The 13,195-nt window shown below is 35.1% G+C and overlaps 1 protein-coding gene across 3 annotated transcripts in view; it reads right to left on the reverse strand.

Annotated features, from left to right (window-relative positions):
- Positions 1 to 13,195, reverse strand: part of Cop1 (COP1 E3 ubiquitin ligase) — a 138,965-nt gene that overhangs the window by 40,024 nt on the left and 85,746 nt on the right. For all 3 annotated transcript variants that reach the window (XM_036202402.1, XM_036202401.1, XM_036202403.1), the window contains 3 exons: positions 12,223 to 12,366; positions 9,720 to 9,828; positions 8,927 to 9,008 (listed from right to left, as the gene is read on the reverse strand). In XM_036202402.1, coding sequence (XP_036058295.1) covers positions 8,927 to 9,008; positions 9,720 to 9,828; positions 12,223 to 12,366 — 335 coding nt within the window. The remainder of the gene's footprint in view (positions 1 to 8,926; positions 9,009 to 9,719; positions 9,829 to 12,222; positions 12,367 to 13,195) is intronic.

A 13,195-nucleotide genomic window follows, 5' to 3' on the forward strand; every position in this document is an offset into this window, starting at 1 on the left:
TAAACATAATTCACAAAACAGAATTTTAGAGCACAAGTTGCCATCCTAGCTGAGCATTAAAATAAATAACAAGCATTGAAAGTATCGGGAAAGTTTTACTCTCCATCTTTATCCATCTTTTCATCTGTTTCAATGTCTGATCCAGGAACACTTCTCAGAGCCCAGGTAATGGTGATTTTGGTTTTATTTTTATTTAAAATTCCCCAAGTGATTCTAACATGTATTTGGGGTTGAAAGCATAGAAAACTTTAGGACCTTTAAAGATTACTGACAAAGTTACCTCTCAAAAGGAGTAACTAAAAAGGGTCCCAATAAAGAGGACTTCCATGAAGATGGCTTTCAAAATTTACATGTGAAATCCTAAAAAAAACCTACTCATTACCAAAATAAGTAAGCTTTAAAAGAGACAATCACCAGAATAAGGATTTTAAACACATTTGTTTGTGTTCTTTCCTAATAAGGTTCTACTTCAGTCAGTAGACATAGATTTGTTCAGTTAACATATATATAAACTGTTTACAGTTATTATAAATGTCATTAGTTTCGCCCTTTCCATTTCAGATAATTTGCTATCAGTATATAAGTAGGCTACTAATTTCTGTATACTCATTTCATATCCTGGAACTTAAACTCCTGAATTACAGGTCAGAGAACTCGCTCAGTGACTAAGAGTACCTGCTGTTGTAGAGAAGCTAGGTTTGAATCAATATAAATCTTTTTTTTTTTTTTTTTTTTAAATAAGCAAGCCAGGCAGGGGTGGCACACACCTTTAATTCCAGTACTAGGGAGGCAGAGGAATCTCTGTGAGTTCAAGGCCAGCTTGGTCTACAGAGCAAGTTCCAGGACAGCCAGGACTATACAGAGAAACCCTGTCTTGAAAACCCTTTTCCCCAAAAAGAGGGGCGGGGGAAGGCTATCAATGTAGAGTTATTTCTCAAGAGAACACATACAAATGGGAAATAGTTACCCCCCCCCAAAAAAAGGGGGGGGGGCTCAGCATTACTAATCAGAGAAATTCAAATAGAAACCACAATTTGTAATTATCTTACTCCAGTAAGAATGATTATAGAAAAGATAGAAGATAACAAATGTTGGCTGGGCTGTAGAGAAAGGGACTACCACGATCCAATAAGCCCAATACTAGGTATATATCCAAAAAAGTAAAATGTGTTTACCGAGAAACCTGCACTCACTTACTTATTGCAACACTATTTATAATGAGCCAAGATATTGAAATAAACTATTTGTTCAGACACTCTAGCCTGACCACTTGGTAAAGATGCAGATTAATGCATCTTTCAACCCTCATCAGAGAAGCGTCTATTGGATAATGATTAACATGGAGACCCACAACTAGCAAAGGTGCAGAGAATAAGAGCCAGCAGAATACTCAGCTGCACTCTCTCCTCAGAAGGATTAAGGAACGGGGGCAGAATGACAGTAAGACCCAGAAAAGTGAATGAATACAAGAAAACAGTGTTCTCCAGACCAGGAAGCTGCACTATGAATTCACAGCAGGATGACCATACACACAAGCCCCATGCAATCCCACTATGGAGAGGGGAAGTGGACATGATGTCCCACACACAGGGTACGAATTACTGGCCACTGATAGCTTCTGGGAGAGTCAGTATTCTTTGAGCGTTACCACTGGTAGGTAAACTAAGCTCCAGTGGAAGGTCATATATCCATGAATATACAGACAGCACAAATTGAGACTTGTGGAAAAAAGAAAAACAGGACACAAAGTTGGGTGAGTAGGAAGTGGAGATATATCTGGAAAAAATAAGAGAAGGTAGTGAATAGAACTAAAACATATGAAATTCTCAAAAAAACTAATTAAAAATGAAAAAATACCCAATACAATTAAATCAAACAAAACACAGAGTTATTTCATATGTTCTCCTTAGGTTCTAAAAAAGAATATAAAAATGACTGCTTGGAATACCAAATAGCAATGAAGGAGGACAAAAACACTCACTACAAATTCTATCTAGTTGGCATTAGGAAACAAATTTGTTATGTAACATTAAGTGTTCTATGAGTTTATTTCTTTAATGTTACTAGGTAAAGGAATGGTTTTCCTTTAGTATCATCTGATTCTTCAGCTCAATTAAAATTAGTAAATTTTTTAAAAAAACAATTACCCTACAGAACGAAGTTTATTATCTAATAATCTGTAATATTTGAACTAATCAATTCCTTAAATTTGTTTTCAGAATGCGATTTATAAAAAGAGAATACAAATTGTATTTGTATAATAAAACAGAAAAAAAAACCCTCATGAATAAAATTGACAATACTGTTTGCCAAAACTATCACAAAACCTAGGGTCTCATAAAATATATAGGAATTATTTTGAGAATAATCCAGGGATTCTGTGATCACCATTCTTACAAAACTTGACTAGAACAGGTTCATTCTCTTGATTTCTATCTTCCCCAGTTGGTTTTGCACTACAGCAAATGTATATAGCAGACACTTCACAGTCCTGCTAGCTTACATACACTATGTGAACCTTCACAGAAAAGAAATCAATGACAGAGTATTGTCAAACTAAGAGGAACAGAGATGAGGGTCACAAAGGTCCTATGTAATTCATAGGCATATTTTGTTTACCTGATTGATGCCTGTTTATAGAGCAAAATAAAAAAAATTTACTTTGAAGAACAAAAAGAATCTAGGAAAGATTTTAGAGAAATGGAGCTAGACAAGGGAGTCAGTGAACTACAAAATAAAATAGAATTACTCAATGTGAAGAATAAAAATACTGTATAAGGCACATAAAAGAAAATGGAAAGGTGAAATATTAATGCAAATAGCTATAAAAAAGAGATTTCAAATTCATGGATATTCAATGATGTAGTTCTCAGAAGACTACTAAGAGGCTTAAAGAATGGTTGTGGTGATGTATTGTGTCCACCAATAAAATTTATCTGAGGATCAGAGGAAAAAGCCAGTCACTATAGTAAACACAGAAGTCAGGCAAATGGTAGCACACACCTCTAATCCTGTCGTTCAGGAGGCAGAAATCTGTCTGGATCTCTGTGAGTTCAAAACCACACTGGGAACAGAGCCAAGCGTGGTGACACGTGCCTTTAATCCTAGCACTAACCATAGAGGTCTGTAGGTCTATACAGACAGACAGGAAGAGACACAACTGGGCTGGAAGAGGAAATGATGTAGCTGGACAGAGAGAGCAAATCAGATGGCAGAACAGCAAGGCATATAGGTGTGGGTAGACAGGAAGTAGGTTAGATTCTTTGGAGCCTGCTATGTCGGTGAGGTGAGGTTAGCTTGTGGCTTTTCCTATCCCTCTGATCCCTCAGGTTTTCACCCCTATACCTGGGCTCCAGGTTTTTATTTAATAAGACTGTTTAGTAATTCATCTACAAATGATACTATGCATTAAATAGGGGTAATTCACCAACATGTACTAACAGGTACTAACCTTTGATTGGTTTATAACCTTATGATAACAGTTTCAAAATAAATAAAGGCATACACCTATACTTTATGTGTCAGGCAAGACTCAATTCAGGTTTTTTAAAGGTTAACTTTATTAAATTATATACCTGGGCCTGGGTGAATATAAGTACACCAAACGCATGCAGGAACCTGTGGAGATCAGACAGGGGTATCATATCTCCTGGAACTGAAATAATAGAAGGTTCTGAATTGCCTTATGGGTGCTGAGAACCAAAAATCGCCCTTGGCAAGAGAAGCAAGTACTCTTAATTGTCGAGTCATCTCTAGCTGCTCAACTGTGGTTTAATGCTGTCTCTGAATGTAACTTGTGTTGAGTTTTTGTTTTGAAATAACCAATCAGAGCCATTCAACCCCACATACTCTAGATTTTCCCAGCTTGTGCCCTAACATGTACAGAGATTAACAAGACGGCGTGTACCTCAAGATTGCTTTGTGGTCTCTTACAGAAAGAGTCACTGGCATGCTAGACTCCATGTCAAATTACTGCAGGTTCTAGTGGCATATGTGGGTCTTCAAAAAGAGATTATTTGACACAATGAAAACTGAAGTAAGTATCAATTTTTAATGCAAGCAATTCATTGACTTATTACTAAGAAGTAGAAAGAAAAAAATTCATTTAACAATTGTAGTTACTTCTTTGAATAAATAAATGGGACACACTTTTATTTTCAACTATCTAATTTTTTGTTCAGATTTATTTTTAAATTGTATGTATGTGTGTGTGTACACATGCAAATAAAGGTGCCCTGGGAGGCCAGAGTCCTTGGAGTCTCTGGAACTGAACACGGAACTGTCCACTTAATCACTGAGCCATCTCCACAAACCCTGTCTCTGTCACTTCAAAGATTTATTTTTATATCTACCTTCATATGAATAAAAAGCCTGTGATTTTCAGGGAAAAAAAAAATGAAAGGAAAATTACATAGAACTTAGAAATAAATTAGACTTGATGTTTCTATCTCATATTCCACAAAATAAGGAGACTAAGAAGAAAAGAAAAATCAGTAGGATATGAAAACCAGAACAATACTACCAAGTGTTCTCTAAATGACACTTACTGAACTCTATGGGAGTCAAAGTAGAGATTCTTCTCAATACCTTTGAAATAATTATCAAGGTAGTTCATAAATTAGACTACAAAGTGAATTAAAACAAATTTAAAGGAATTAAAATTATATAAAATGTTTTGTACCTATATTGTTTATAAGTCAGCAGATTTCTGAAAATTTTAAGTCTGAAAATTTTAAAACACATTTTATAATGGTCCATAGCTAAACAAGGTATTCAAAAAACAAACCACAGAATTAGAAGTTGAAACTAAAAACAAATGTTAATAAATGAAATTCTAGGATTAGCTACAGCAGTACTTAGGAGAAAGTGTATGAAGAAAACAAGGATTAGTCAGAGACACGAACTAAAAAAAGGATGAAAGTAATTACATAGCAATACAGAAATATTAATGAATAAAAATCAATGAAGTCTGAACAGCTTCCCTATGAATACCCAAAGAAGTGTTTTACAGATATAAAATAAAATGCATATAGACTGCCCATGGACCACAAACAGCCAAAATGATCTTGAAAACAATCAAAGATAGCAGATTTATATTCTTGATTTCAAAATAGTGCTTCAATTATTAAACAATGTGGTACTGGAATAAAGATATACATAAAAACAAATGGTATACAATAAAAAGACAAAGGCTAAACCCATGAATAAATGTAGAGTGCAAATAGTTTTGTTAAGAGTTCCAAGACTATTCAATGGGGAAAGAATAATCTTTTCAGTAAGAGACATTAGAAATTCAGGCCACTCGTGTGTAAAAACAAAGCTGTACCTTTAAACCATATACAAATTAAAGACATAAAATGTTAGACTTACTGCAAAACTCATGGAAAAAAATATAGGAGAAAAGTCTCATAACAATGAATCTGGCAGTAATTTCTCAAATATACTAAGGGCATTTACTACAAAACTAAAAATTAAACAAACTGGACTTTGTAACAATAAAAAAGAGTAGCAAATTCTATCAACAATGTAAAAAGGCAACGGCAAAGGTGAAAAACAAACCACACACTTGGTTGCTGGTACGTGGACTGCTCTCACCAAATGTGAGGTCCAACTGTTGACCTTGTGTACATCCTAGTTCACAAATGAGTCTGACAGATACGCTAAGCCTATAGGCTGACGATAATTCCCCCAAACTGTGGAGAAACCTCAGGTGACTGTCCAGGCAGCTGGCTGTTTCTGTCAACTCACATTGTTTTTGGAAGCTGCATGCACTTCCTGTTTTTATTTTTTTTATTAGGTAGTATTATTTCCTTCTTGAGTCTCTGAGGGAGTTGAAGATCAGTTAATTATAGTTATAGTTTTCCTTGTTAAGAATTTCAGAAAAGAAACTAAGAGGTGTAAGTGTATAAATTTGAAAGATGTTATAAGACAGTTCTGTTAGTTAGTAATATAAGTTAGGATAGAAAGTGAATCAGGCACATTTTGGACTTCACAAAATAGGATAGATAATGGAATTATTTTCTCTGAATTTGTCAAATACAAATGGACTAGACATTTTTTTAGGTATTTATTGCTTGTATATATGGTATATAGTTATTGTACTTTGTTTTTCTTATATTAGTTATAACTTTTTTTCCTTTTTTTCTTCTTATTAATATAGAAACGGGGAAATATGGTGATATTTTATTTGTACTGAAATGTGATTTTATTTATTTATAAAGTTGTCTTGGGTTCAGAGCAAGCCATAGCAGAAGCTGAGCGCTGGTGGTGCACGCCTTAATCCCAGCACTTGGGACACAGAGCTAGATGGATCTCTTGAGTGTTCAAGGATACAAGCAGCAAGGAGACACAAGCCTTTAATCTCAATATCAACCATAGAAGACCTGCAGACAGGCAATGACGAGGAGGTGATGTGGTTGGGTTTACAATAAATGAGAAGGCAGAACAGAAAGTCTATAAAAAGGAAAAACACAGAAAGTAGGCTTCTTCCGGAAAGGAAAGACAGCAGCAGCAGTGAAGGGTAAGGCTTTTAGCTCTTAGCTATTGCTCTCACCTCTTGGCTATTAACTCTGTATTTGGCTGTGTTTCTATTTAACAAGATGGTTACATCTACATTTAGCTCAATAGCGCTCACTCCCTCTTGCGCGCTCGCTCTCTCTCTCTCTCTCTCTCTCTCTCTCTCTCACACACACACACACACACACACACACACACACACACACACACGATGTTTGATATCACTGAACAATAGAGAAATTAAATCAAAACCAAAGTGAATTAACCCCTTATAGCCATTTTTACATTTTAATTACGTATATTTTAAAACAAAACAAAAACAGAAGGCAGAAAGTCACAAAGGCAGGCAAGGTAGGCAAAGAAGGAAGTGAGTGAATGAAAGAAGGTCAGGATGGAAAGAGAAATGAGTGGTGGGAATACAGGAAAAGAGAGAGGGATGCAGTCAGTTGGGCAGGTAGGCAAGTGAATCATGAGTAAAAGGCAAAGGAAAGAAAAGTGTTGACCAGGATGTGGAGAAATCAGTACACTTAGGTACTATAGCCATTATATATTGGATCTTAAATGGTATAAATACCATGAAAAGTATGGTGACAGTTCCATAAAAAAAAATTTAACCATATGCTAGAGCAATTTCACTTCTGAAAACAACTAAAAGAAATTAAATGAATATATATATATATATATATATATTCGTACATATACTTATTAGATAGTAATATTGTTCACAACAGTCTTTATATTAACTTATAAATTTAAAAATATCCAAAACAAGGGTCTTTATGTATAAAGGGGGGGAATAACATGTGAAATAAAGGCTCCAATGCTGGGGCTACAATTCTTTAGTCATTAATCTGGAAGCTACACAAAGAAAGGAATGAAAAAAATGGAAGAAAATTAAAATTACTCTCTTTAAAAGTAATTTTTAAAAGTTTTCTTATATATGACAGTGTGTGTTTGTGTGTATACACGTGAGTAGAGATGCCTGTGGAAGCTTGAAGAAGGAATCAGATCCTTTGGAGTGGGAAACACAAGTGAAGAGAGACTTGCTTGGCTAACTTACAAGCCCACATAGGTGGTGTCTCCAGACGAGGTTTCCACTTCTCCAAATGAGAAGTAGTATCACACACATACAGAGATTTGTTCAATTATATCATAAACACTATTTAGGATGCATACTGAATGTCAAAATATATTCTTTTGCTTATTTAGTTACACAGACATTAAAATAATGTAGCAACGCGGGTGGTGGTGGTGCACGCCTTTAATCTCAGCACTCGGGAGGCAGAGCCAGGAGGATCTCTGTGAGTTCGAGGCCAGCTTGGTCTACTGAGTGAGATCCAGGACAGGCACCAAAACTACACAGAGAAATCCTGTCTTGAAAATCAATTAAAAAAATTGTAGCATAAAATAGCATATGTCAGAAACCAGAATGCAGTATTTTCTAACCTCATGTTTCATAAATAATTCTGTTAGGGAATAAATATTCATCATCATCTTTTCAATACAGCCACTGGTGAATCAATTAGAAATTTCTATAGTTATTAATTTTTATTTCCATCTAAAATTGTTTGGGACATGGTCTCCTTTAAATCTGTGTATAAAGCTGGGTTTACTGGCATTTATTATCAAGCGACACACACACAAAAAACATTTAAAAAGCATTAGTGTACTTGATTTAAGAAAGTAAGCTAATCTGTTCACAACATCTCTACTGAAACAGGATAGCAGAAAATAACAAACAGTAAAGACAGGCAAAGAAGAAAAGCAAAAAAGGTCAATTAAGCTAGCAAAAGAGATATATACAAACTTGCCTTGGAAATATTATACCATGAGGCTTTAGAATATATTGAACATTTAATATAATTTAATATAATTACAAACGTAGAAATTTCAAAATGCTTCAGGAAATCAAGTTACTAGATAGTATAACAAAGAACAGTAGGGCTGGACACATGACTCGGTGTTAACAGCACTTGCTATCTAATCATGAGGAGTGGAGTTCTGACCCAAGTACGCAGGGTAGCACTACGGCCTGTAACTCCAATGGAGGGACCAACATCCTCTTCTGGCTCCTATACACATACATGCATATGCGCGCGCGCGCGCACACACACATACAGACAGAGACTGAAAGAGACTGAAAGACACAAACACATACATAAGGAAAATAAGTATATATATAAGAAGTTGCCAGCATTTCAGAGGGCAATGTATGGCACAAATACAAAAAACATTATTGTGAAGATGCAGTGCATTCATTTTCCCTCACTCAGAAGGAAAAACTGATTTCTTGCTCAAATTATTTTTGATTCACAAAGAACTGGAATAAGTTTCACTAAAGAACTCACATAGCGGTGTCTGAAGGGAGTTCTGGGGAATGGGAACTGCCCAGGGAAAATAGGAATAGTACCTTTTGCATCATCAGAACCTGAAGCCAAAAGTTTAGGATCCATCAGATTAAAGTCAACACTCCAACACCTCTTTTCATGCTCCTTGATATAGAAAAAAAGAAAAAAAAATTAATTTATTGATATGGGGTGGTGGCACAGACTACAGTTAAATGAAAAGACACTGGTGGAAAGTCTCATACTTATTAAAATTGATGCTATGTAAATGTGGTAGAATATTATTTTAAGGTGTGTTACTGTTGCATTTAACCCTGTGAAGTTGTGTTAATTTGCCTGTCTAAAACACCTGATGGTCTAATAAAGAACTGAACAGCCAATAGCAAGGCAGGAGAAGGGACAGGCAGAACTGGCAAACAGAGAGAATAAATACAAGAAGAAATCTGGGAAAAAAAGATATAGCCAGAGAAGGAGGAGGACATCACAGGCCCACTATACAGCAAGCCAGAGTGAAAGTAAGTTATACAGAATCAAGAAAAGGAAAAGCCCAGAGGCAAAAGATAGATGAGATAATTTAAGAAAAGCTGGCTAGAAACAAGCCAAGACTGGACATTTATAATTAAGAATAAGCCTCCATGTGTGATTTATTTGGGACCTAGGTGGTGGGCCCCCAAAAGAGCAAAAACAATCAATGTATTTGATACAGTCTAAAAATAAAGTATAAGAAATGCCTTAGAAAAGCATTTGGTACTAAATAATGATTGAAAAATTTTAATTATAAAGTACATAAATATCTTAAACTGTTACAAAAGCAAAAGAAAATAACTGTTTTAACATATAGTCAGTTTTCATATTTACCTGATAGACCTTTGACCTCTGTCCTGTGAATCCATCCCATAGTATGACAGTGCCTTCATAATCACTGCTAGCTAGCAGATTCTTATGGTAACTACTCCAACTGATACAGCTGAATGAGGGAGAAAGCCAAAACTTTAGGATGTAAATAAGTCTGATGGAGCATAATGAATTCCAGTGTGTTTGGGAAGATGAACACTCTTCAAAATGGTTTATATCACTTCACAATCATTCAGAAAGAGATGCTACTAATACCTAGAATTTCTAATTGACAGTAAACTATCTAATGCTGAAGTTTACTACTTTTTACTCTGATCACAAATTATAATATGACAGATACAAGCCAAGAGCTGCTACATTTGAAAAGCAATTATTAACGACAATGACAAATGCTCAGTTGGCTCAGGGAATGTTGCAGCAGAATGATAGATATGAAAGATTGGTGAGCCCTATATTCAGTTTTGCCAAATTATATTAAGCTAAATACATGAGTTTGAATTGGATTTGTGTTTACATTCAAAAGGTCTTAACCAATATAATTTATGATTGAAATTCCAATTAAAATCACCCAGTAACATTTATGGTTTTAGCAATTCTCTAAAAGTCTTCATCTAAAGCAGTAAGTTATTGTTGAGACACATACATGTCTAAATTGGGCAATAAAACGTGTATTATTGAACAGGGTACTAAGAAAAGCAGGTAACGTTCAAGAATATATTTTGGTCTCTATTGTATTCATGGCAAATTTTAGGGTGGGGAGATCATTTGCATTTTAAAATATACTGTTTTCTGTTACAGATTCAGACAGACCTGACTCCAATTCCATATCTCCCATTTAATAGCTGCAGCTCTGGTTAACTTAGTGTATGTATCTCATTAACTGGTGAAAACAAATTGGACAACTTAGTTGTGCTTAGCTATTGGTCCTATGAGGCCCTGTAGGTTTTGGCCTTGAGCAATTTTGGCTGCTTTCTGTAATGTACCATAAAGTATTATACATTTGCCTATGTGCCATGACAGAGCAGGCAGGAGCAAGTTAAACTCTAATTATGTTTTCCTCATAGATCAATGCCTATGAATACTTGTCACGAGCCAAGTATTCTGCTGAGTTGATTACTGTGATGTTTTCAAGAACAATTTCATACAAGTGATACTACTAAAATGGCCTCATGCTATAAATTAATTATAAAGGGGGTACAAGGACAGGCTCTAGAAGTAATACTCCCTCGATTTGCACCTCTCTAAATATTAGCTAGGTCTTATCAGGCTAGCTATTTACTTTTAGTTTTAGCACCCTTCAGCTAATAATGGTAACCATCTCAGACAACTGGTAAAGCACTCAAGACAATGCCTAACACATATGCATTTAATAATTCATTTTTGCAACATAGTCTTGACTTAGAAGACAGACTATAATAGATGTTCAAGTATGGGTGACACTGATAAATGAGTGGTCTCACAAATTGTTGTGGATGAATCTGGAAACAAAAAGAACATAATACTTGTTTATTATTAACATCATTAAAATGCACAAATAAACACATTTACCTTGGATTCAACATCTTTAAACCAAAATATCCCAGAATCCAAAACATTTAGAGCACCAAATCTGTTGGCTAAATATACAGAAACCCTGTTTCATACCAACATGTGTGAAGGCACTTCCAGGGCAAGTGAAATCTGTGCTTAGGTTCACATCTTCAGATAAAGGATACTTAAAACGGTGTGCATGTATTTATCAAGCAAAAAAGGTACATAAATGACTGATTTTTTGAGCTTACACTAGTAATCAGGTACTCATGAGAACAGCTGGGATATCTATTTCTTCTATAAAGGGAAAAAAGAGGAAAAATTAAAGGAAAAAATGAAAGGCCAAGAAAATAAGGAAAAAGCTGATTCTGGAATTCCTGACATTCCTGGGAAACAGTTCAGCACTGCTATGAATTATAACTCTTATTAAATTAAGTTTAAATAGTGTTCTTTTAAAGAAAAACAAAGTATTTTTCATACAAATACATGCAACTTTTTTCATACAAAAAGTCATAAAACTAGAAACAACTGTAATATTTAGACCATATATATTATGGGGATATTTCTGATGTTCAGATACTACTCATAGGCAAAAGAAAAAAAGAAAAGCACAAAACCACAAAAAGAAAGCAAACAACATCTACAAGAAAGATATTGTTCTGCTTTAAAACAAGGCATCACCCCGCCGGGCAGTGGTGGCACATGCCTTTAATCCCAGGACTCGGGAGGCAGAGGCAGGAGGATCTCTGTGAGTTCGAGGCCGGCCTGGACTACCAGTGAGTCACAGGAAAGGTGCAAAAAGCTACACAGAGAAACCATGTCTCGAAAAACCAAACAACAAGGCATTGCTATATATACAATCGTAGCATGCACTCTGAATGAATAAGCATTCTCATAGAAAAAGTAAAATAATCACTAAAATGTACAGCAGCTATATACACATACTACTTTGTGGCAACAAAAAAAAAAAAAATACCTGATTTTGGAATTGCAGGTCATTTCATTCTCAGGGTAATGAATATCCACTGCATCCTGGATGACGGTGCCATATTCATAGACTTTAATCTTCTTTGTAACTCCAGCAATTGCAAAATAGTCACAATCCCGGTCAAATTCGATACTAAAGGGGAGGAGGGGAAAACATATCTCGTTTGTCAGACAACGTAGCCAACCTTGTGATGTTATACATAGCAACATTTCAGGATTTTCAGGCTTTTTTCCCCACCTTTCTTTTTATTCTCCCAGTGCTGGGGCTTGAACTAAGGGCATACATGTATACTAGGAAAGCCAAATATGCATACTAAGCAAGCACAATGCCACTGAGCTATGTCCTCAGCTGGTATTTTCTATTTCTAAAGAGCGTCCTCTATCTCCACAGATTAAACAGCTTCTTGAAATACTAGGCCACATGTCCAGAATAATTCATCAAGACATCAAATTACAAAAGATATGGAACTCTCTAGTCATGTAACTGTCAAGCTGAACTTCAGTTCCTAGTCATATTTTCCAGTTTACCATTAATAAGCATATTACATCTTAGTATGGAAACTTTTAATGGTTTTAAATATCACTGTGTCAAAAGAAGTACCAATGAATTTTTTTCATAAATTCATGTTATTACTCTTTTAGGGCATGTGATATTATTTTAATAAATAGATCTGTACAAGCAGAATTACTGAAGCAATTGGGTGGTGACAAAGGAACAGAATATTAATAAAAACACAGTAACTAAATCATCATTATTTTCCCCCTAAGTCCACTCCTTATTCCCAAAACAAATACTATCTCTGTGAACTACAAAATGTCAATGCACATTCCTTACTACACAAACAGGGAACACCCTTTTTTTTAAAAACAAAAAAATCTATCCATTCCTTTACAGGACTTAGTAGGGAATACATTCTTCTCTTGTAACTTCTTCTAAATAAAAATTCCAAAATAAGCAACTT

This window comes from Onychomys torridus, chromosome 11, assembly GCF_903995425.1.
Source record: "Onychomys torridus chromosome 11, mOncTor1.1, whole genome shotgun sequence".
Taxonomy (NCBI): Eukaryota; Metazoa; Chordata; class Mammalia; order Rodentia; family Cricetidae; genus Onychomys; species Onychomys torridus.